At 45.8% G+C, this 21,947-nt stretch overlaps 1 protein-coding gene across 2 annotated transcripts in view; it reads right to left on the bottom strand.

Annotated features, from left to right (window-relative positions):
* DOCK4 (dedicator of cytokinesis 4) overlaps window positions 1-21,947 on the bottom strand; it is a 1,300,588-nt gene that overhangs the window by 46,471 nt on the left and 1,232,170 nt on the right. For both annotated transcript variants that reach the window (XM_069228963.1, XM_069228964.1), the window contains one exon: window positions 15,778-15,850. In XM_069228963.1, the coding sequence (XP_069085064.1) occupies window positions 15,778-15,850 (73 nt within the window). The remainder of the gene's footprint in view (window positions 1-15,777; window positions 15,851-21,947) is intronic.

The following is a 21,947-nucleotide window of genomic DNA, read 5'->3' as shown; positions in this document are numbered from 1 at the left end:
TAACCTACTGGTTCAAGATCACCTTCTGGTGCAAGAAGGCACATTTATCGGACACTTAGAGTAGTGGCCTAATCCCAGACACCAGCAACACACCTCGTGTGAGTCATCTGCCAACATTCCTTTTATTTATTTGTGGCATGGTTTGTTACCAGTAGTTCTAGGTAGGATCATCAATACCTAGCACATTGGAAATCAATTTAGAAGTTGGTGGAAGACGGACGAAAGTGGGAGTGGAGCTCTGGATCTGCATCTCATGGCGCCGAAAGAAAGGAACTGACATTAGCATGCAGGCTTGGTGCTTATATGTGACTCTGCTCTGTCCCTTCATAAAAGGAACAGATCCAGTGCCGAGTCTCACGGAGCCACCTAGCAGCGCATGAGAGCACTTCTAATGAAGAGTTTCTGCATCCAGTCTGGGGCAGGGGAGAATTCTAAGATGAAGAATCTGTGGTTAGAAGTATTCATCAGAAAATACTTTTGCCTTCCTTCCCAAAAAAAGGTAACATTTTCAGTGACCATAACTGCATACAATTATCAGTTATCGAACGTTTGGACAGACACTTTCTATGAAAAACACATTTAATCATGCTGACAACTACTTATCGAAATCTCACACAAAGTCATACTGTAATTACCTTGCACAATAAATCGAAAGGGTGGTCTCACAAAGGGCCCATAATATACAAGCCCAAATTCCTCCAAAATTGCCCTGCAACCTCAACAAGTTGTAAAAATAGATATATTGCCATTTGAACCTTGTTGCTCAAACTTTAAACTTGTGGCAGCGCTCTTCACTCATTCATGTGTGTGTATTAGATTTCTTTGTTCATTCCATATTTATGATCTTGCACAGTCATTGTATTTTGATTGCTTGGTGGGTTGTATTAAGCATATTGCTACTGTTATGTGTATTTATAAATGTACGTACAAATAAACATGTTAATGTACATTTGTATTGCACACGTTAATTTCATTATAAGACCGGAGACTGCCATTATGCATAAATCCCTTTAATGCTACTCCACACAGCATTTAAAATTATTTAGAGTATGTTTTGATATTTTAAATTGTGTTTGATGATTGATAATGTATATTCAAGGTTTTTTACTTTGGTTTGCAACCTAAGGAAATGATTCTTTGTTTATTTTGAGTGTTATTTTTTTAGATATTGCAGCTAGCATCATTAATTTACACAATTTACTGTCTAGACATTGTATTGTTTTAAAATAATATTATTTTATCTCAAACTTGTTTCGCGTACCTGCAGTCGAGCCCACACTCTTTGATGCAGAGCACGAAGACTGCCTTTGGGCGCATCGGGTTCTGAAAAGAAGCTAGAAGACTGCCTTTGGGCACTTCTGGCTTTCCTGAAGGTTTTTCTCTGGTGTCTGCCTCGACGCATAGGTGGACTGCAGCAGACACCAGACCCTTTGTTCTGTCAGAGAATCTGTTTTGGGCCTGGATGCTTCTGAGCACCTGGTGCCTCAACCGTCCGTTTCCACATCGGTGCTGCAAGCGAGAGTTCAGGCTACAGCCTGACATTTGCGAACACCTGATTGGGCACATTCCTCCGTCGAGGAGTTGGCTGGTCCTTCCCCTGCACAGGACTGACACCTCCATTTTGGGTAGTGACGTGTCGGCCAAAATTTGAGAAAAGCAGTCAGCAAGAACCTTAACCCTTGCTTGGCCTATATCGACTGCTACATGGAGACAGCAGGTGTCTCCTTGTTAATGGTGACAGTTAGTTTAGTCCAGTCAGCTATTTCTCACCATCGCAACAGCCTTTTCTTTCAAGATTGATCACTTAACTTTAATACTGTCAGTATTAATAATTGTATTCACATTTTTTAGCCCTTTTTTGGCAATAATTCTACTGTTCTCATACCTAACACTTCTATATTCTTTGGCAGAAGAGCTTTAATTTATATTTCCATAATTATTTAATCAGTAATATCTAGCAAAGACAGTGATCTGCCTGAATCGTCTCAAATAAGAATGGATGAAGAGACGATTAAAAAAATTATTCATCAAGAAATGCGCACCTGTGTGTGGGAGACCCTTAACCAGGTTTTGTCCATGAGAGATTCTAGTGAGGATGAAGGTCTAGGATCACTTATGGGGGACGTCTCGACAAGAGAAAATACTGAAGGAAAAAGGAAACGAAAATCAATAACAGGAGGTCGAAGCACCTCAATGAGACAAGGAGGTCCAAACATCTTGATGCAAAGAGGAGATCTACGCACCTCAAAAAGGTCAGAAGGTCCAAGCACCTCTCATTAAGTGGGTGTCCTAAGTGGAACAGTCATGGAGGATGTCTATTGCGACACAAATGAGTCTGCGGTCCTGAGTGACATTCTACTTACCGGTGACAGTTAAGAAAACCCTGATGACGTTAACCCTTTGGATGAATATGTTCTGGATTTTGATCTAGAGGATCCTGATGGAGATGATTTCTGGAGGAGGATGTTCCTTCTACCTCTGGCAATGTTATAAGAGACCCCCTGGGGGAGGAAATGTTCTCTCCTGATAAAATTAAACATCTCAGAAGTGCTAAAAGGTGGCCTTTGGACCACGTAACCAAATTTATAAAACAATGAATTCGAAATCTGCTGGTTAAAGGCACAGGGAATGATTTAAGTGCAGAATGCTCGAGACCGGTCACACAAGATAAGGTGTGGCTTACTCCTAATCTTGATACAGAATTGATCACTTTTCTTTTTAAACTGGGCAGTGGCCCTAGGAAAGGTATGGAGAGATCCTTAAAATCCTGTCAAGACCGTCTTCTTAATGTAGTTGGACCATTAGCGAGAATAATGGATATGGTGCAAGAGGCCCACACAAATGACCTCCCCATAGATACAGACTTACTGAGAGGATGGAGCCAAAGAGCTATAGTTCTCCTCGGGAACGCTAATGCAGTTCTTAACTCCGAAAGGTGTGAAATTGTTTAGATGAAGATTAATCCAAAACTGGCAGATCTAGCAGAAAAAGATCCTTCAGACAATCCTAAAGGTCTCCTCTTTGGAGAAAATATGATTAAGTCCCATAGGATGTATGTGGCAACGTTCATGGCACTGGATAAAGTGCTATTCAATATGCGTAAGGTTTTCAATGCAAGTGTTTTTGGACTGGGCGGCAGAAGGGGACTTTCTGCCATCCGAAGTTTCCAAAGGTCCAGATTCTCAAAATTCCAAAGAGGCTCAAATAGATTCTACCAGTCAGGTTCTGCTGCGTCCTTTTACCCACAAAGAGGTTGTGGTCAACGTAGAAGAAGTCCCAGATTGCGAGATCAAAGCACCAAAGGATACCAAGATGAGTACTACAACTTTGAGTTTTTCTTCTTCACTAAGAAAAGCAGGAGAATGTCTCATACTTTATTCCCGTATGTGGGAAAAATTAACACAGGACTCTTGAGTATAAGAGACTATTCGAGGATTCAGGATAGAATTTTAGAAACAGCCCTTTCAAAAAGTTTCCCCAAGAGAACTAGCTTTAGCCATGACACAACAAAAAAATGTAGATGAGGAAATAGAAAATTTACTGCAGAAGGGAGCAATCTTAGAGGTTCCCTTAGATCAAAATGTTTTCTTAAGTACTTTGTTCCATGTGGAAAAAAAGGACAAAAGATGGAGACAAGTGATAAATCCAAGAGTGCAAAACAAGTTTTTAGTTTACAGACACTTCAAGATGGGAGGGATCCATCTTTTGAGGGATATGTTACTCAAGAGAGATTGGCAAGTAAAGTTAGACCTGAAGGATGCCTACTTTACCATTCCCATGGACCAAGAGTTTCAACCTTATATCCAGTTCTTTTGGCAGAATCGGCTTTTTCAATTCAAAGAGCTTTCATTTGGACTTTCTTCAGCTCCATGGTGTTTTACCAAGGTAATGAGAACTGTAGTTTCCTATCACAGGGAGAGAGGAATACAGATGATTCTTTATATAGACAGCATACTCATTATGTCGCAGTGCAAGGTGCAAGGTGCAAATCTTGAAAGACCTGCACATGGTAATGTCTGTCCTGATGAGTTTAGGTTTATCATCAACAAAGAGAAATCTGTACTTTCCCTTTCTAATTGTTTAAAGTTTTTTGAGTTTACTATAGATACTATAAAAGTGATGCTTTTGTTACCCCCAAAGAAGATTACGAAAAGAAATGAGTTATGGTCTGAAGTGAGAATCCTCAACCCTGAGGGAGTTGACCAGTCTTCTGGGTCTCTTGTCGTATTCCATTCAAGCGATTTTTCCCAGACCGTTACATTATCAGGCATTGCACAGACTGAAAGGGAAGACAATACAGGAAGACTTATGGTATGAAGACAAGGTAGATTTGGATGGGGAAGCAAGATCAGAACTTTGATGGTGGTTTATAAATCTTGGACGCATGGAACGGCAGTGCAATCTTTGGCTGTGCTCCAGATTTCGTGCTGGAATCAGACGCAAGCTTAGCTGGTTGGAGTGCTTGCTTAGGTTTTCATGAGACTGGTAGCTTATGGTCTCATTCAGAGAAGCACAATCACATAAACTGTTTGGAATTGACAGCAGTTTTGTATGCCCTTATGCGTTTCAAGAAATGCTTACAAGGCAGGGCAGTTTTTATTAAAAATGGACAATGTCTCTGCGGTAGCCTATATAAATCTTTTAGGTGGAACACAATCTTTAGACCTATTAGAATTAGCAAAAAGACTCTGGCTGTTCTGTCTACAACACAAGAGCTCCCTGAATGGCAGATTATTTACCTGGGAAGCAAACATTGCTACAGATTGGAATTCAAGGTTTTTGAGAGACTTTATTGTCTGGAAACTATACAGTCTTTACTTCAGAAAGTCAGCTCAAACATGGGGTCCTCTGAAGACAGATCTGTTTGTGAGCAGGTTGACAGCTCAACTGAAGACATACTACAGACATACACCCAGACCCGGGTGCTCTAGCAGTAAACGTGTTTCTTCAATCATGGAAAGGGGAAAAGACTTATCCCATGCAGGCGCCTATAGAGGAAGTTGTTAATTTTCTTGTAGAACAATTTGTAAAGGGTCTTAGTAATAGAACCATTAACTGTAATACAGCGATTTCCACAGGTCATAATTTGATCAATAGTAAGAATGTTTTGGTTTGGAGAGTGCTCAAAAGCATTGGATTGAAGAGACTCCAAGAGCTAGACAGAAGTCTTTATAGAATGTAAATGTAATCCTTTCTATGTTGACGTCGTGGCCTTGTAATAGGTTTTTGGATTTGAAAAGATTTTCTAAGAAGTTAGCTCCTTTACTTTGATTGATTTCATGCAGACGAGTGTCTGATACTACGGCTTTGGAGGTGATTAATAGAATCTATGATGAGTATGAGGTTACTACTGAGGTGACAAAGTACAAAAACAATGTCTGACTCAATTTTTTACCCAAGGTTTGATGCTTGTAAAAGGTTTTGTGTTGTGAATTGCAGCAAAAAGTAGGGAAAAACACCCGCACCGAAGTAGGGGGGGGCGCGGCCCGTTAGGAGAGGGGGCATCCAGGGCCCTGGGGCACTCCCCCCTTTCCTTTCGCCGGGGGTGCTGGAGGTCAGACGGGTTTCCGCCCTGACGCCTCGTGAGGCATTAGGGCGGAAGTCAGTCCTGCGGGGGCATGGCGTGGGGCCGACGTTCGCTGTGAGCTGGTTCCGGCCGCCGCATACTGGTGGGGGGCTATTTAAAGGCCCCCCCAAGAAGGCTAGTCCTTCTTTACCTGTGTGCGGCAGCCGGACCTGCGTTGCAGCCCGCGATTGTGCCTGTGTTGGTGACCCTTTCGTCAGCTGGATTCTGCGGTCGAGGAAGCACGCAGGCGACGCCGCGCTTGGACCAGGTTGGAGTTTACTTCGATCGTCGGAAGTTTCTTCTGATGTGTTGTGGTAAGTCACCGCAGGTGCACTGTTGTGTGGGGGCGTTGTGTCTGCCTTCCTCGGCGAGCGCTTTGCAGGGCAGGTCGCCTGGGGTTACGGGGTCACATTGCTCTGTTAAATGCTCTGGGGGAAAGAAACCCAGGACTCCGGACAGTTTTCTTCGGTCTCAAACTTGGCGTAGTGCCAATGCTGCCACCTTTGGGCCTCGGGAATTAAGTTCGAGTACGACGTCGGTTTACAGTCCTGTAATTCTGGTCTTAAACCGCTTAACTTTCCTGTGCCCACAAAAGTTGAATGTGAACAAGAGCTCCCGTAAAGCGCTCTGATACCTTCGGGTGAGTTCAGCGCTTTATACAACTGTAAATTTCATATAAGTATTTTCTAACCGAGGCGCACTGATTGCTTATTGGAGACTTAGGGCCTGATTCCAACTTTGGAGGAGGTGTTAATCCGTCCCAAAAGTGACGGTAAAGTGACGGATATACCACCAGCCGTATTACAAGTCCATTATATCCTATGGAACTCGTAATACGGCTGGTGGTATATCCGTCACTTTACCGTCACTTTTGGGACGGATTAACACCTCCTCCAAAGTTGAAATCAGGCCCTTAGTCTTGGCGGGCGCGCTGTAGTGTGTGGGTAGTGTCTGCCTTCCTCGGCGAGCGCTCTGCGGCGTCTGCACTTATCTGTTGGTTGCTGCACCGCGGTAACCCTTCGGGATTGCCATTCCTGGGTCAGCAACTTCAAAAAAATAATAATTATTATTATTATATCGCGCTGCGTGCGGCGGTGTAGCATTGCGGCAATAGCGTGGTGGGGCAAGCGTGCGCATCACGCAGCGGTGAAAATACGGCGCCGCGTAAATGGTACTTTTCTACGCGCGTCGAAGGTTGAAGGAGCGCCCTTTCGTGTATTACGCTTTTAAAAGCATAGTTGTAGCATTGTGGCGATAGCAGCAGCACGCGGCTGTTTCCTTTTAGCGGTCTAAAGGAACGAGGCAAGTTGTTTGGGCGTTTTTTGGGGTTTAACTTCCCCTATTTTAATTAGGGCATTGTGTGGGACTCTGCCGCATTGATTCTGGGGCAGTGTTTATTAGATACTGAGGGTCTGTATAAATGCAAAACCCCTAAGGCGGATTATACCAAGGGGCTCTATTTGTGGCATCCTCAGGTCATTGAGTTATGTGGGGTGGCACACACAAGTCTAAGGTGGTTGTCAAATTGTGGACATTTGTGAAGAGTTATCTTATTGATCCTTGTGTTTGACTGTCTTGTATTTGAATTCTTTTCAGGTTTATCCCCCCCCAAAAAAAAAAAATATATATATATATATAAATAAATAGGGTGGGGTTATACTAATAGATAGACAGTCCTTTACAATTTTTTAGTAGCTATACGAGCAGTTCAGCATGCCACCTAAGAAGGCTGGCACCCATAAAGGGAATGAGCGCGACCCAGAGTTATCCCAGCTGCTGAGATTAGTCTTGGAAAAATTGGGGAGTGAGGGAACCAGTGAGGCCATTAAGGGTCCTAAAAAAGATGGGGGCAGAGAGAGGGGTTCCCGCCCAAAGTGGTCCCACGTGGCCCCCAGCGCAGCTTTCCCCCCGGTTAAGCGCAGAAGGAATGGCAAAGCGCAGGTGCCGGCCACCATCGTTCTAACGCCCCCCGCAGCAGTCCCGGCCACCATCGTTCTGTCGCCCCCGGCAGCAGTTAACCTTCCAGCACAGCTGATCGTGCCCGTTACCTCGGCCCCGCCCACAGTGCCACCCCGCGCCTCAAGTTCTGACCACGGGCTCCACGGCTCCTCCAGGCATGGGTATAGAAGGGGTCCTGGCCGATATTGGTAAATCCTTGTCAGCCTTAGCGCCTACAGTTCAGCCCGGGCCATCCCTCTCCAGGGTGTAGCTGTTCCCGCGCCGTTGGGTCCCCCACCAGTGGGCTTGCCCGAATCCCGGGCGCAGGATCAAGATCCATCCAGATTGGCGCTAATGGAAGTATCTAAGTTATTGGCCGGTATTAACGCTCCTTCTACCACTGCGCCACCACCCACAACACAATGGGGGACGGACGTCTCTTGGCAAAATATAGTAGCAGACTTAAAGCGCCAGGTAGATTCCCTAGTTGCAGAGCACTCTTCAAACCCTCTGCAGACCTCGAATAGTAGCCCGTGCGTCGCCCTGGCACCGAGCATCTCTCTCTCATCACTCCCACCGATTCAGAACGTCCTGCCCAGCTCAAGCAAGCTTCCGGGTCCGGACATCCCGGCCAAGGAAGGGACAACAGCCTCGTTATTTTCCAGACCAGGTAAGCTGGCAGCCCACGTTAGCACAGAAACAAGGGAAAAAATTTGGAAGGGGGACTTCGTTGACATTTTCTCACTAATAAGGGCAAAAAGAAGTGAGATTGAAGCGAAGGAGAAGGAACCTAAATCATCTTCCTATGTTGAAAGAAAGCCAAAAATAGAGGAGAACATCACAAAATGGCTATTTGGCTTTAACGTTTTTATGTCAATCCTTTTGGAGAAAAAAACAGAGTTGGGCACATCTTTGATTTATTATGCTAATAAGATATTGAAAGCCCAACACACGTACGGGGGGTTGGCCTGGTTGGAATACGATAAGGATTTTCGTTGGGCTAAAGTAGAGTATCCTTCCATTGGGTGGGACTAAACAGAGGTAAATGTGTGGCTCGAATGCGTTAACAACAAGGTCCCAGGGAGGCAGCCCTTTCGGCCACAGTTGTCCGGTGAGAAAAAAGGGTCGTGCTGGGCATTCAACAGAAAGACGTGTTCACGTCCCGCAGGAACGTGCAAATTCAGGCATAACTGTTCCTTTTGCGGACACCCCTCCCACCCTGAATCAAAATGTATCAAGAAAACTAAAGAGCGGGGTCGGGACCCCAGTAAACCATCAAATTGACCTCCCTCTCCCCTCCCCGATCAGGCTAGAAGCGTTACGCCCTTGGTTGCAGGCTTACCCTTCTTTGGACTCCGCTTCAGTACTTCTTAACGGATTCTCCTTTGGCTTCAGGATACCCGCCCCTAACGTTTCTCCTGTGAATCACTGTAAGAACCTAATATCTGCCTTGCAGAACACTGCAGTAGTTGCCAGGAAACTTGAGAAAGAAAGGTCCTTGGGCAGGCTTGCCGGTCCTTTTAAGTGCCCTCCGCTATCTGGTTTTGTGTGTTCCCCATTGGGAGTGGTTCCTAAGAAAGAAGCAGGTCAGTTCAGATTGATCCAGAATCTTTCGGCCCCTTGGGGGTCATCAGTCAATGATGCCATCGATCCGCAGCTCTGTTCGGTATGGTATGCGTCAGTGGATAATGCGGTAGATAAAGTTAGGGCGTTGGGCCGGGGGTCTATGTTAGCAAAAACCGACATTGAATCTGCCTTCCGCCTGCTTCCCGTGCACCCCGAGGACTACCACCTCCTGGGCTTTCAATTCAGGGGGGAATATTATTTCAACCAATGCATGCCCATGGGTTGTAGTATATCATGCAGTTATTTCGAGCAATTCAGCTCCTTTCTTCAGTGGGTGTTCTCGCAGCGTATGGGACACCGCAAGGTTATTCATTATCTGGATGACTTCCTGATTCTGGGGCCCCCTAATTCTGACAGGTGCAGGTGGGCCCTCCAAGTTTTTATCGCTTTGTTCGAAGAATTCGGTGTTCCTTTGGCGCCCGAAAAAACGGTCGGCCCCTCTACTTGCATCACTTTCCTGGGGATTGAAATTGACTCCATGGCAGGATAGTGCCGCTTGCCTCTGGATAAGTTGTTGGCCTTCAAGGAGTCCATTCGGGCTATATTGTCTCAAGAAAAGGTGACCCTGCACCAGCTACAGGTACTGGTGGGCCAGCTGAATTTTGTTCTGAGAATCATCCCCTTGGGCCGCCCCTTTTCCAGGTCAATAGCTCGCTCAACGGAGGGGCTGAAAGAAAAACACCACCACACCCGACTGTCTAGAGAGGTTAGAGACGACCTACGGTTGTGGGATCTGTTCTTAAGGACATTCAATGGGTCTGTCATTTGGCCGCAAAAAGCGACATCCAGCCCCACGCTGGGCCTATACACTGACTCCGCGGGTAGCATAGGTTTCAGCGCAATTCTGGGCCCACTGTGGTGTAGGGCGGATTGGCCTAGAGATTGGGTCAGATGGGGATGGACCAAGAATATAGCTTTCCTGGAATTATTCCCAATTGTGGTTGCGGTAAACATCTGGGCAAAGGAGTTCAGGAACAAAGTGGTAATTTTCTGGTCTGATAACATGGCGGTGGTAGAAGTTATCAACCGCCAAGGGGCTTCTTGCCCTTTGTTCTTGCGCCTTTTGAAACACCGGATTCTGGCTTGTCTTCAGCACAACATCACGTTCAAGGCGAAGCACGTGCCTGGGGTTCATAACAACGCAGCTGACGCATTGTCTCATTCATTAATGCAGGACTTTATGCGGTATCACCCTCAGGCGAAGGAGAAGATGACGGAGTTCCCAGAATCTCTGTGGAAGATTGGTGCCCCTCCCTCCCACACCTAGTAACGTCATCCTTGGCTCCACGCACAAAAGCAGCTTATGAAAACAGTTTTTTCCTTTACAGGCGATTTCTGCGTTTGCGGCATATTACAGATACATTTTCTGAATTCGCAGTTGGGGCGTTTCTACAACATTTGCAAAGCATAGGTCGTCCTGTGTCATGCGCGAAGGCCCACTTGGCGGAAATATGTTTTTTCGCTAAAATACTTAAATTAGAGAGGCCGCTGAATACTTTTATTATAAGGCAGGCTTTGTTGGGGTGGGCCAAGGGATCCCCAGGTAGCTCTGATGCCAGGCCTCCCGTCACCCCCCCCTATGCTCGAAAGGATGGTGAGGGCGCTCCACACCGTCTGCCCTTCCCCGGCCGAGGCAGCGCTTTTCGCCACGGCTTTCACTTTGGCTTTTTACGGGGCTTTTCGCATCAGCGAGTTGGTAGGCTCTTCCAAGGGTGACCACTTGGGGGGCTTACAGCAGAGAGATGTGCTGGTATGCAATGGGACACTATCCATAACGTTGCGTAAATCAAAGACCGACCAGCTGAAGAAAGGAACACGCATCACACTTTGTGTGGCGCCTGGTTCCCCCATATGCCCTGTGTTACTTACAAACAGTTATCTTGCAGTCCGCCCTATGACAGAGTCTCCGGCTTTGTTCATTCACCCCAGCGGAGACTGCCTGTCACGCTACCAGTTCGCAGAAGTCTTTAAGTTGACCCTGAAAACAATTGAGGTGGATCAAAAAGGGTACTCATCCCATTCCTTTAGAATTGGCGCAGCCACGGTGGCGGCGGCAGCAGGCCTTCCAGCGTCCGCATTAAAGAACATAGGTCGTTGGACTTCAGAGTGTTACAAGCATTACATCAGGCCAGATTTGGTGTAACAATGGCTGGGTTGCTTGGTGGTGATGTCTCACGCGCATGTTTCTTTTCTTTCAGTCAAATGCCTCAGCGAGTAGTGTGGGTATTGGGGCATTCATTTGTCCGTCGGGCGGCGTACCGGTTGCAACAGCTCCGTGGGTCAAAGCCGGCAGACATGCACAGTGTGGCATTTCGGTGGTGCGGCATTGGCGGAGGAGGCATCACCCAGCTGCAACATTTGGTCGATTTGGTGAGTGGTCGTGGGGGACTGCAGTCTCTGGATTTAATCATCATTCACTTGGGAGGCAATGATTTAGTGCGTTTAGGTCAAAAGGCCCTTAGGGAGACAGTATTCCTTGAAATCACAAGAGTGGCAAAGCAATTCCCAGGGGCAGCATTCGCCTGGTCACACATGGTACCATGTCGAAAGTGGGTGGCAGGGATAAGATCTCGAACCATCAATGTGTCAGTTCGCCGGCTTAATGCCGAGATGGCAAAACTCTGCCCGGGCCAAGGGCGCCTATGGAATATCCCCCACAAACTGTTGAAAGGCGCTCACATGTTTCACAAGGACCAGGTTCATTTATCTGACGAGGGAACCGACCAATTTATCCGTGACATGTGCGGTTTTGCCCGCAGCCTCTTTTTGGGTGGGGAGGGCTAAGGACCTTTTGGGCCCTGGTCGCCCTTGTGGCGGAAATTGAGATAAAAATGTGACTAGAAACAATAGGAGGGGGTCCCCAAGGTGGGGCCCCCAGGAGGACATCTGGGATAGGATCCTGAAGTTCTGAGCCAACCAGCGGATGTACACACCAGATCAGGGGGTAAGAGACCTCAGATCGCTGGGGGAGAACATGGAGCTCCAGCTCTTGGCTCCCCCCATTACAACCCAGGGCTGATTGGTGTTTGGAGGGGGTGCGGAACCCGAAACTGGAGGACAAGGTACTGTGTAGTCAGGGTAACTGTCCCTCCTACGGACACAGGTGAGACATGGGTCACCTGTGTGGTCCAAATGGTGGTTCAGTACAGGAAGGGATCCTGTCAGATTGGTTTTGGTCACAAGAATTTCTCAGTAACATGTAAATAAAAATGTTTTCTTTACTGACTAACCTTGCAATACTTGCTATTGATTTTTGGCTTGTTGAAGTTATGAGATGTTTTGAAATAGGTCTTTAAAAAATAAAAGAAACCTCTTCCAACGAGAAAAGCTTGTCGCCTCGTGTATTCCTGGCGGGGGGAGTGTGGGCCGTTTGGAGGCCTCCGGATCCTAGGGAAAAGCGCCCGCACCGAAGAGGGGGGGGTGCGGCCCATTAGGAGACGGGCCTCCAGGGCCCTGGGGCAGTCCCCCCTTTCCTTTCGCCGGGGGTGCTGGAGGTCGGCCGGGTTTCTGCCCTGACGCCTCGCGAGGCGTTAGGGCGGAAGTCAGTCCTGCGGGGGGCATGGCGTGGGGCCGACGTTCGCTGTGAGCTGGTTCCGGCTGCCGCATACTGGTGGGGGGCTATTTAAAGGCCCCCCCAAGAAGGCTAGTCCTTCTTTACCTGTGTGCGGCGGCCGCACCTGCGTTGCAGCCCGCGATTGTCCCACCCACCCTCTCCTTTATGTTAGTAGTTTGGAAAGAAGTTGGAAATTGAGATAAAAATGTGACTAGAAACAATAGGAGGGGGTCCCCAAGGTGGGGCCCCCAGGAGGACAAATGGGATAGGATCCTGAAGTTCTGAGCCAACCAGCGGATGTACACACCAGATCATGGGGTAAGAGACCTCAGATCGCTGGGGGAGAACATGGCGCTCCAGCTCTTGGCTCCCCCCATTACAACCCAGGGCTGATTGGTGTTTGGAGGGGGGGCGGAACCCGAAACTGGAGGACAAGGTACCGTGTAGTCAGGGTAACCGTCCCTCCTACGGATACAGGTGAGACATGGGTCACCTGTGTGGTCCAAATGGTGGTTCAGTACAGGAAGGGATCCTGTCAGATTGGTTATGGTCACAAGAATTTCTCAGTAACATGTAAATAAAAATGTTTTCTTTATTGACTAACCTTGCTATACTTGCTATTGATTTTTGGCTTGTTGAAGTTATGAGATGTTTTGAAATATGTCTTTAAAAAATAAAAGAAACCTCTTCCAACGAGAAAAGCTTGTCGCCTCGTGTATTCCTGGCGGGGGGAGTGTGGGCCGTTTGGAGGCCTCCGGATCCTAGGGAAAAGCGCCCACACTGAAAGGGGGGGGCGCGGCCCGTTAGGAGACGGGGCCTCCAGGGCCCTGGGGCACTCCCCCCTTTCCTTTCGCCGGGGGTGCTGGAGGTCGGCCGGGTTTCAGCCGTGACGCCTCGCGAGGCGTTAGGGTGGAAGTCAGTCCTGCGGGGGGCATGGCGTGGGGCCGACGTTCGCTGTGAGCTGGTTCCGGCCGCCGCATACTGGTGGGGGGCTATTTAAAGGCCCCCCAAGAAGGCTAGTCCTTCTTTACCTGTGTGCGGCGGCCGCACCTGCGTTGCAGCCCGCGATTGTCCCACCCACCCTCTCCTTTATGTTAGTAGTTTGAAAAGAAGTTGGAAATTGAGATACAAATGTGACTAGAGACAATAGGAGGGGGTCCCCAAGGTGGGGCCCCCAGGAGGACATCTGGAATAGGATCCTGAAGTTCTGAGCCAACCAGCGGATGTACACACCAGATCAGGGGTAAGAGACCTCAGATCGCTGGGGGAGAACATGGGGCTCCAGCTCTTGGCTCCCCCCATTACACCCCAGGGCTGATTGGTGTTTGGAGGGGGGGGTGGAACCCAAAACTGGAGGACAAGGTACTGTGTAGTCAGGGTAACCGTCCCTCCTACGGATACAGGTGAGACATGGGTCACCTGTGTGGTCTAAATGGTGGTTCAGGACAAGAAGGGATCCTGTCAGATTGGTTATGGTCACAAGAATTTCTCAGTAACATGTAAATAAAAATGTTTTCTTTATTGACTAACCTTGCTATACTTTCTATTGATTTTTGGCTTGTTGAAGTTATGAGATGTTTTGAAATATGTCTTTAAAAAATAAAAGAAACTTCTTCCAACGAGAAAAGCTTGTCACCTCGTGTATTCCTGGCGGGGGGAGTGTAGGCCGTTTGGAGGCCTCCGGATACTATGGCAATAGAATGTATGAACTGCGTCTAGATGGAGTTAACCAACTTTTAATTTCTTATGTTAAACCTTTCAAAGCAGTTACCACGGCCACCTCAGCCAGATGTGTTAAATTGATTATGCAATCTGCTGGTGAATGGAGCTATGGCAAGTCAGGCCCTTTTCAAAGGTGGTAGACTGGAAGACATTTTGAGCGCAGCTGACTGGTCTAACGCCTCCACCTTTGTGAAGCATTATTTTAAACCAATTGAACACGTCTGATGTGGTACTGAGGGGCTACCAACATGCATAATGGCAGCCTTCGGTCTAGTAATGAAATAGTGATTCTCCAATTGTAATGCCAAGAGAATATGAATTTCATTAAAGACACGGATGCTAACATTATCCCAACCTCCAGAACCACTCAAATAAATGCAAAAAAATAATAATTAAATAATGAAAAAGAAAAGCGATTTTGAAGGAATAAGGAATATATAAAGATTATATTAGATTGGATGATAATCTATTAAATGCCTATTGTTATACAGGTCTTTCTTCTGTTTGCACACTTTAAGTGATTGATGTCTTAAAATGCCTTTGTTCTTTCACTGACTTTGCATTACCCCAGTTTGATATCTAAAAAATTTTGTTACAGAAAATATCCAATAATGATCTGTTAACGAAAGACCCAATTCTACATTTGGAGTGGATTTGGTTGAAGTACCTTTCCTGATCGCCGTTCAATGTTCTGAGTGCTACATTGTTTGCATTTAAAACAGGCAGAGTGTCGTCTAGCTGGACTATTTATATATATTGCGGGTTCTATTCTAGAATGTGTTTTTCCCTTTTCAATGTTAATTCTTTTTAAGTGCTGTGTGGATGGGCATTAAAGGGATTTATGCATAATGGTAGCCTCTGTGTCTTTAATGAAATCCAGATTCTCTTGGCATTACAATTGGAGAATCGCTATTCACTGCTTCATTTTAACATTATAACGTGCGCATTGTAAGGGTCCTACATTTTGATTCTGTTATTCTGGACCCATCACCAGTTTGTGAACATTCCAAGACGGTGTCAGCAGTGAGACTAGAGTGAATGAATTAGGGAAGTTGTAAAATGTTAACGAATCCCAAGTACTGCACAGGTGACTGAGAAAACAAGATGAATTTTAAACGAGATTTTAACACCCTGCGATGATTTACAGGATAGTTTTGGGATTGAAAGACACAACTCATTATTTTACAAATGCACCCTGGTTGCTTGGCTTCCCACGCGCCGCTGACCTGCACATCCCCGTAATGACTGACCTTAGCACGCACGAGCTCGTTAGGTATGTCTTGCTGTAAATGTATTCTTCAGCACAAGAGCGCTTGAAGTCTGGCAGAAGGGAGGCACGCACCATCGCTTTCCATATGCAATTAAAACTTACCTTTCTCGGGGGCAGAAAGGTTCGGGTCACTTCGGGGCAGAGAGTTATCGCCGATCTGATTGAATAGCATCCGCTGCAAATTCAACAGAACAATGTTAGAGGCAAAAGTGCTGACACTGAACCCTAGCATCTTCATTAAGGCGAAAACAGCGCGACAGCTGGCTTTTCGAAAAACGAATCATTCACTGCATGAATACATAAATAATAAAAAGAACGAACCCAGAAACCACTGAAGAGGCCTTTACGGGAGAAGTCTCTGAGCGGGTTTAGGAGTGTGGCAATTAAGCAACAGAAAATGTAGCAACTGTCTTGGTCAATCTTGATGCTCCCATAACATCTAAACTACAACGTTAATACAGTCCTCGATCTTAAAGTCTGTGGGACACCTGTTGAGAAGAAATACCCCACTTGGTTGAATGGCTGAATGGTGTATTTCAAGCCTAGGAATGCGCGCTTAAGGTTCAATTTAGCACCATGTTTGCCCGGCAGGGTGCATTGTCAAAGTTAGCAGGCCTGAAGACGAGGAGCTCTGATGTTTACTATAAGCCACCCAAGAAGTCAGACAGTTTACTATAAGCCACCCAAGAAGTCAGACAGCTACCCAGAGTATGCGTTTAGATAGATAGATAGATAGATAGATAGATAGATAGATAGATAGATAGATAGATAGATAGATAGATAGATAGATAGATAGATAGATAGATAGATAGATAGTGAAACATCAGCCATCAATAAAACTGATTTGAAAAAACACTTTTTGTGACTTCAAAATCAGAGCAGAGGAACATGACATCTTAATAGCGCTGGAAAGGTATTTCCAGAAAACGCAGCATCCCTTTCTTAAATCAATAGTCGGTAAACTGTGCGAACAGCTCGCAAAATAAAGTACGTGTTGTGCTTTTAAAACAAGCAGCGGCAAAGCCAATAGGCTTGACCTAATCTGTAATTTACAGTGTTTAAAACCGGCAGAAGCATGATCTGAAGTTCTGTATAAATATATTAAGAGCTGGGTCACACAAATAAACAGAGCTGAGTGTCATGGACGGCAGCTGAGTCATACTCACAGGCCCAGCTGTCACATGCCCTTGTGCATGCACAGCATGAGCTAGCGCACTGAAGCACTATGACCTCACAAACAGTGATACGAGGTTAACATGGTTATTCTAGAAATGTGCACTGATCCTTATTCTCTCTTTTCTGAACTTTAACACTTCCATAGGTGTGAGACAATGGCTTCCTTGCCTCCGTATATTCTCTTATGGCAATCTCTTCATTGACGTTAATTTAGGCAAATGTACCCTCAATGATGCACTTTGTGTCTTCCCCAGATGCACTAAGAGAGCAATGGACCTTTCACCATTTAACAAGGAGGCAAGAGATAAATTAGGCTGTCAGAGAGGACGCCAAGAGCGCCCCTGATGGAGAGCTGTAATTGGCTGAGCTCCTTCTGTCTAAGAAACAGTCATTAATTTGGGCTGTACAGTAATTATCTCACAGCTGCGCAAGCGAGCCAAAGAGCTCACGGGAGGACTTACATTGACCCCATGGCACGTGAAATATCAAATGACTAACACTACTTACTGCAGAAACTAATGATATGCACGGAATGTTCTGTAAAAGTAAGAAAAGGAGGCATGCTCCTCAGCGTTTTATGTCACTGTCCTTATCTTAAACATGGGTTGCTTCCCGGGACACGGCAGCAGTTAAAGTGATGAGTCAACAGCTTTCCACCTCCTCCATAGTGGGGGCAGCAGCGCCAGTCTCTGGGGGGTCTTTGAGAGAAAGGGGGCCACCAGGGTGGTCTATTGACGGAAAAAAGGGAGCTATCAGGAAGGGCTATTGACTGAGAGAAAGGGGGTGCACCAGAACACCAAGGCCAGCAGTGACTCCCTGGAGGGGGCAGTCACACTGGTGCGGGAGCCTATCAGGAAATGCTCTAGGTAGTAAATGTAAACATCAAAAAAAGGCCCTTGGTCGATTCAAAACTGAAAGTACACATCATACTAACAACAATTGAAGGAAGCTAACCTAAACAAGCATTTGCAATGCAATGGGTCGCACATTTGCTCGAGTTTGAGCTATTAGCGCTGTAAATTCCTGATTGGACTTTTCTTGCCACATAAATTAAAAATGAAAAGTAAAACAGTTGACATAAGCGAGCCAATTCAAAGTGACAGGGCCGCCATGAGCATGAGCGCAAAGGAGAGACACAAAAGGAAAAAGAAGTTTGCTCACAGTCCAATGTATCAGCAAATGTGCAATTATCCATGTAACAGGGTCGATGGCCAAGACGGTAACAAAATTGCCCCAAGGAGAAACAAACATAAAGCATTTAGCAATGATGATAAAAGATTTTTTAAAGGCAAGCCCATTAACGACTGATAGTGGTGGGCGTGTGGTGGGCGTGATTAAAAGCCACAGATAGATTACAATACGTCAGAGCACCTGCGTGCTTGACATAAAATGGCGAATGGCTGGAGGAGGCTGGCCCATAGCATAGTATGTTTATGAACACGCAGCAAGAGGGCCATAGCTATGCCATACCTCATAGAAGCAATGACAGGACTTAAAGTAATGTAATCCAAGCACACCTGATGCTACTATCATTAAGTTTCAAACAAAATCCTTGGTATAAAAGCACATAGACTGGGCTATTTGGAACTCTATTTTCTTTCATATTCCTGAGCATAATTAAGGCAAAACATTAAAGACAATGAGAGTTCCTTCTTTTAGCAAAGCGTTATGTGTCTTTTCAAATTAAAGCTGCCAAAATCAGACTTCCACATGAACCAGCTCCATGAATATAGCAAACTCTTTATTTGCTAGCCTGGGGAGATATGGGCTGTGTTGGTATTCATAATGCTACATTCAGATTATTGAGAGTGAATGCACTTATAAAGTTAGTGACTCACAAAGTTGAGTGACAGACTTCAGAGAATGTTAAAACTGCTACCCAGCTCTCAAAATCCACGTAAACAATCATCATCATAATGTTTAATTCAGAAATGAAAGCCTTTCATTAAATATACAAAAATAATTACACACACACTCCCAACTGTCGAAATTCAGCAAGTAGAAACGTTATATATAAAACACTTGATAAATATTCATTTCCTTCACAGTTTCCTCAGAGATGCTGTCCTGAATCTTGAGCGCTCTTAAGAGGCACTGGTGGCAAAAGTACCAGGGAACAATGAAGAAGGCTGAAGGTACCCTCACTGACCAACATTCACAGCGACAACGAGGATACCCCTCGTTGAAGAGAAGTAACTTGTTGTGCCCTACATTCACAAACACAATCCAATGCTTTACATTGAGAAGGGCATGTGGGCCTGTGTCAGCATTCCATGTTTAGTGCATTTCAGATGGCAACAGGCACAACCAAGTCATATTGAAATGATAAATATTACACTGATAAACTCGTAGACCGATTAAAGTAGAACCCGTCCCTTTATCTGAACTCTTCTTTATGTGTTTGCTTAGCCTAAGGACACAGACAACCTACATTTGCACCATGCATGCTTTTAAACAATAAAAGGAAAAGATATTGCTCCGTTTAATCGGTTCCTCCTCTTTAAATGAATGATGAATATGGCCGCCTGTGACAATCATTGATTCAAGTTTAAGATGTACAAAGCAACTCAGCACTGCGTGCTGGAGGCTGAGGAGTGGCTCCAAACATTCAGTATTCATGTTTGTTACAGAGGCACCTCTCGAGTGCTGATCACATTCTAGGAGGAGTGTTCATCATGAATAATGTTGCTTTGATAGCTGCTCGCCTTATGATAACTATGATCGGAAAGCTCACATAAATAAGGCCAATGGCTCCATGTAGACCATTTGGACTACTGGTGTCACATACCTGCTGTATACGGCCATCAGTTAGAGCGGGATTTCACACACTTTAAAGAAGGGGAAGACAAGCACATAAAATGAGTAGCTTATACCACCAACTCCAAGATCCAGCTGTCTCAGGTTACCACACACAAACTGGAGGCCATGTCAAATGCCCTCTTACTGTACTATATCATGAATAGTAGACGATCTCATTAAGCTTATTTCTAACAAGGGTGAAATATGAGGGTCGTCTAAGACCTCCAAATTGAGCTGTAATATGATTGTGTGGACTGTGAAGTGAAGTTAATGAACTCCCTGGTATACATTCTACTTTTTCTCACTCTTGCACCGTATTCATTTCCTCTCGCACCTTCATTCTATGAGCTCTTTTCTACGTGTCCCCATGTTCTCTGTCCTTTTTCTTCACTCTAATAAAATCATTGCTAAGGGTCCTTTTCTACAAACATATAACACTAGTGTGAGAAAACAGGGCTGATTGCAGAGGCCCCCAACATTTTGCTCCCATTTTTCACTTTTTGCTGGTGTTTTCCTGACTCTGATAGTGCCCTGGGTACTGCTAACCAGTCCCAGGGCCTATGCTCTGTGTAAAATCAGTAGGCAAATTAGGCTAATTATAATTGGCTAAGTCAACCTACCTATAAGTCCCTAGTATATGGTACGGCATGTAGGTTTAGGGACCCCAGCATAGGTGGTGCACTGCGGAGGTGACAAGTGTAATTTTAAAGGCAGGCCTGCTTTGCTGGCTGCTTTTAAATTAAAGTTACATGCAAATTCGACTTTGGAATTAAAAGTAGTTCCAAAACCTTAAACTACCTTATTTTTACATATACGTCACCCCAATGAGTGCCCTATGTGCCCCTAGGGCTGGGTGCCATGTAAGTATAAGCAGGGACCTTATAAAAATAGTTGTATAAGCCCTGGTAAGGTAAAACAGCCAAATTCGTTTTTCCCTCATTATAGTGAATAGCCTCCATAGGCTAGAATGGGGAGACTTTATTTTAATTTTAAAAGTCCCTTTAAGTAACAGATACCACAAGTTTGGTATCAAATTAATTGTTATAATAAATCCTACAACTTCCAGTTGTTGGATTTAATATCATTTGTTCAGGTAAGGAGTTTTACACTTTACCTGAAAAGTTGCCAACTCCAGGCCTGCAGCCTCTATGAGGTGTTAAGTGACCTGGCTCAACACAAAGAGATGTGCCTGGGGAAGGAAATCTCCCCTCAGCAGATGGGGCAGCAGGAAGTGGGGAGGGCTGCCAAACTGGTCTTCAAAGGCATGGAAGGACATTTGGAGCTACCCAGAAACACCCACACATCCTGTAAATCCAGACAATTAGGTGCCCCCGTGATTAGATTAGGAGAGGGCAGGAGAGGGGTGTGTTTAGGATGTTTAGCCACAACAGTGAGTGGGTTCAGCCAGATGTAACTTCCCAAAATCACTTTCAGCCATGATGGATTTTTGAGGAATATTGCTCCCTGGGATTGATTTTTGCCACACTTCCCAGGAAGTGGCCATCACAGGGAGAAGGACCCTGCCCCTGATTGGAGAACCAGGACCCCCTTGTTTTTCTCCCAGGAGTAAGGATAAAACTGGCAGACCTGCACCCACACCTCAGTTTCCTTACCAGATCCCTATCAGATTCCAACAAGGAAGAACTACAGAAGAAGAAGGACTGCCCTGCTGGACCCCTGGCCCGTACCTGGACACTGCACTCTGGAGGACTGCACCAGCTGCACATGTGGGCTTCACCACAAGAAGGACTTTGCCTGGCTTCAACTGGTTCAAAGAGGGACTCCCTGTTTGCTACAGGTGAAAACTTGCTAACTGGAGTCCCCTGCACCAACTCCTGAAGAAACCAACCAGCTGACCACTGTCCAGTGGCCAAAAAGGAGTTTGCGCCAGGTGCATTCTGGGAGTTGTAGTCTGCACCCCTCAAGGAGCATCTAAGAGCTTCTGGAACCTTGGGGTGAACTATGGACCTCAAAATAATCTTAAAAGAACATTTGGAAGAAGATCCAGAAGTTTGGAGAACTTTGGAGAACTTTTGGAAAAAAGCTCCATAGAGGGACCGACCCACTGCAGCAACTCTAGTCGGCTTGCCTCAACCGCAACCCGGCCTGACTTGCAGGTTCGTCTCGGTGAAGAAAATCTCCAAAAAAAGTGACTAGGTCCGAATGTAGGAAGTTGACCGGGACCTCCCAGGCAGTGTATCCAGAAAGGGCTCCAAGGACGTCGGCTCAAGATTCAGGTTTGCCCCAGTCGAAGGATTTTCACCTCGAAAAAAACAACTAAGTCCGAAGGTAAAAAT

Source organism: Pleurodeles waltl, chromosome 4_1, assembly GCF_031143425.1.
Source record: "Pleurodeles waltl isolate 20211129_DDA chromosome 4_1, aPleWal1.hap1.20221129, whole genome shotgun sequence".
NCBI classification, from domain to species: Eukaryota; Metazoa; Chordata; class Amphibia; order Caudata; family Salamandridae; genus Pleurodeles; species Pleurodeles waltl.
This window is presented reverse-complemented; position numbering and strand designations above follow the sequence as displayed.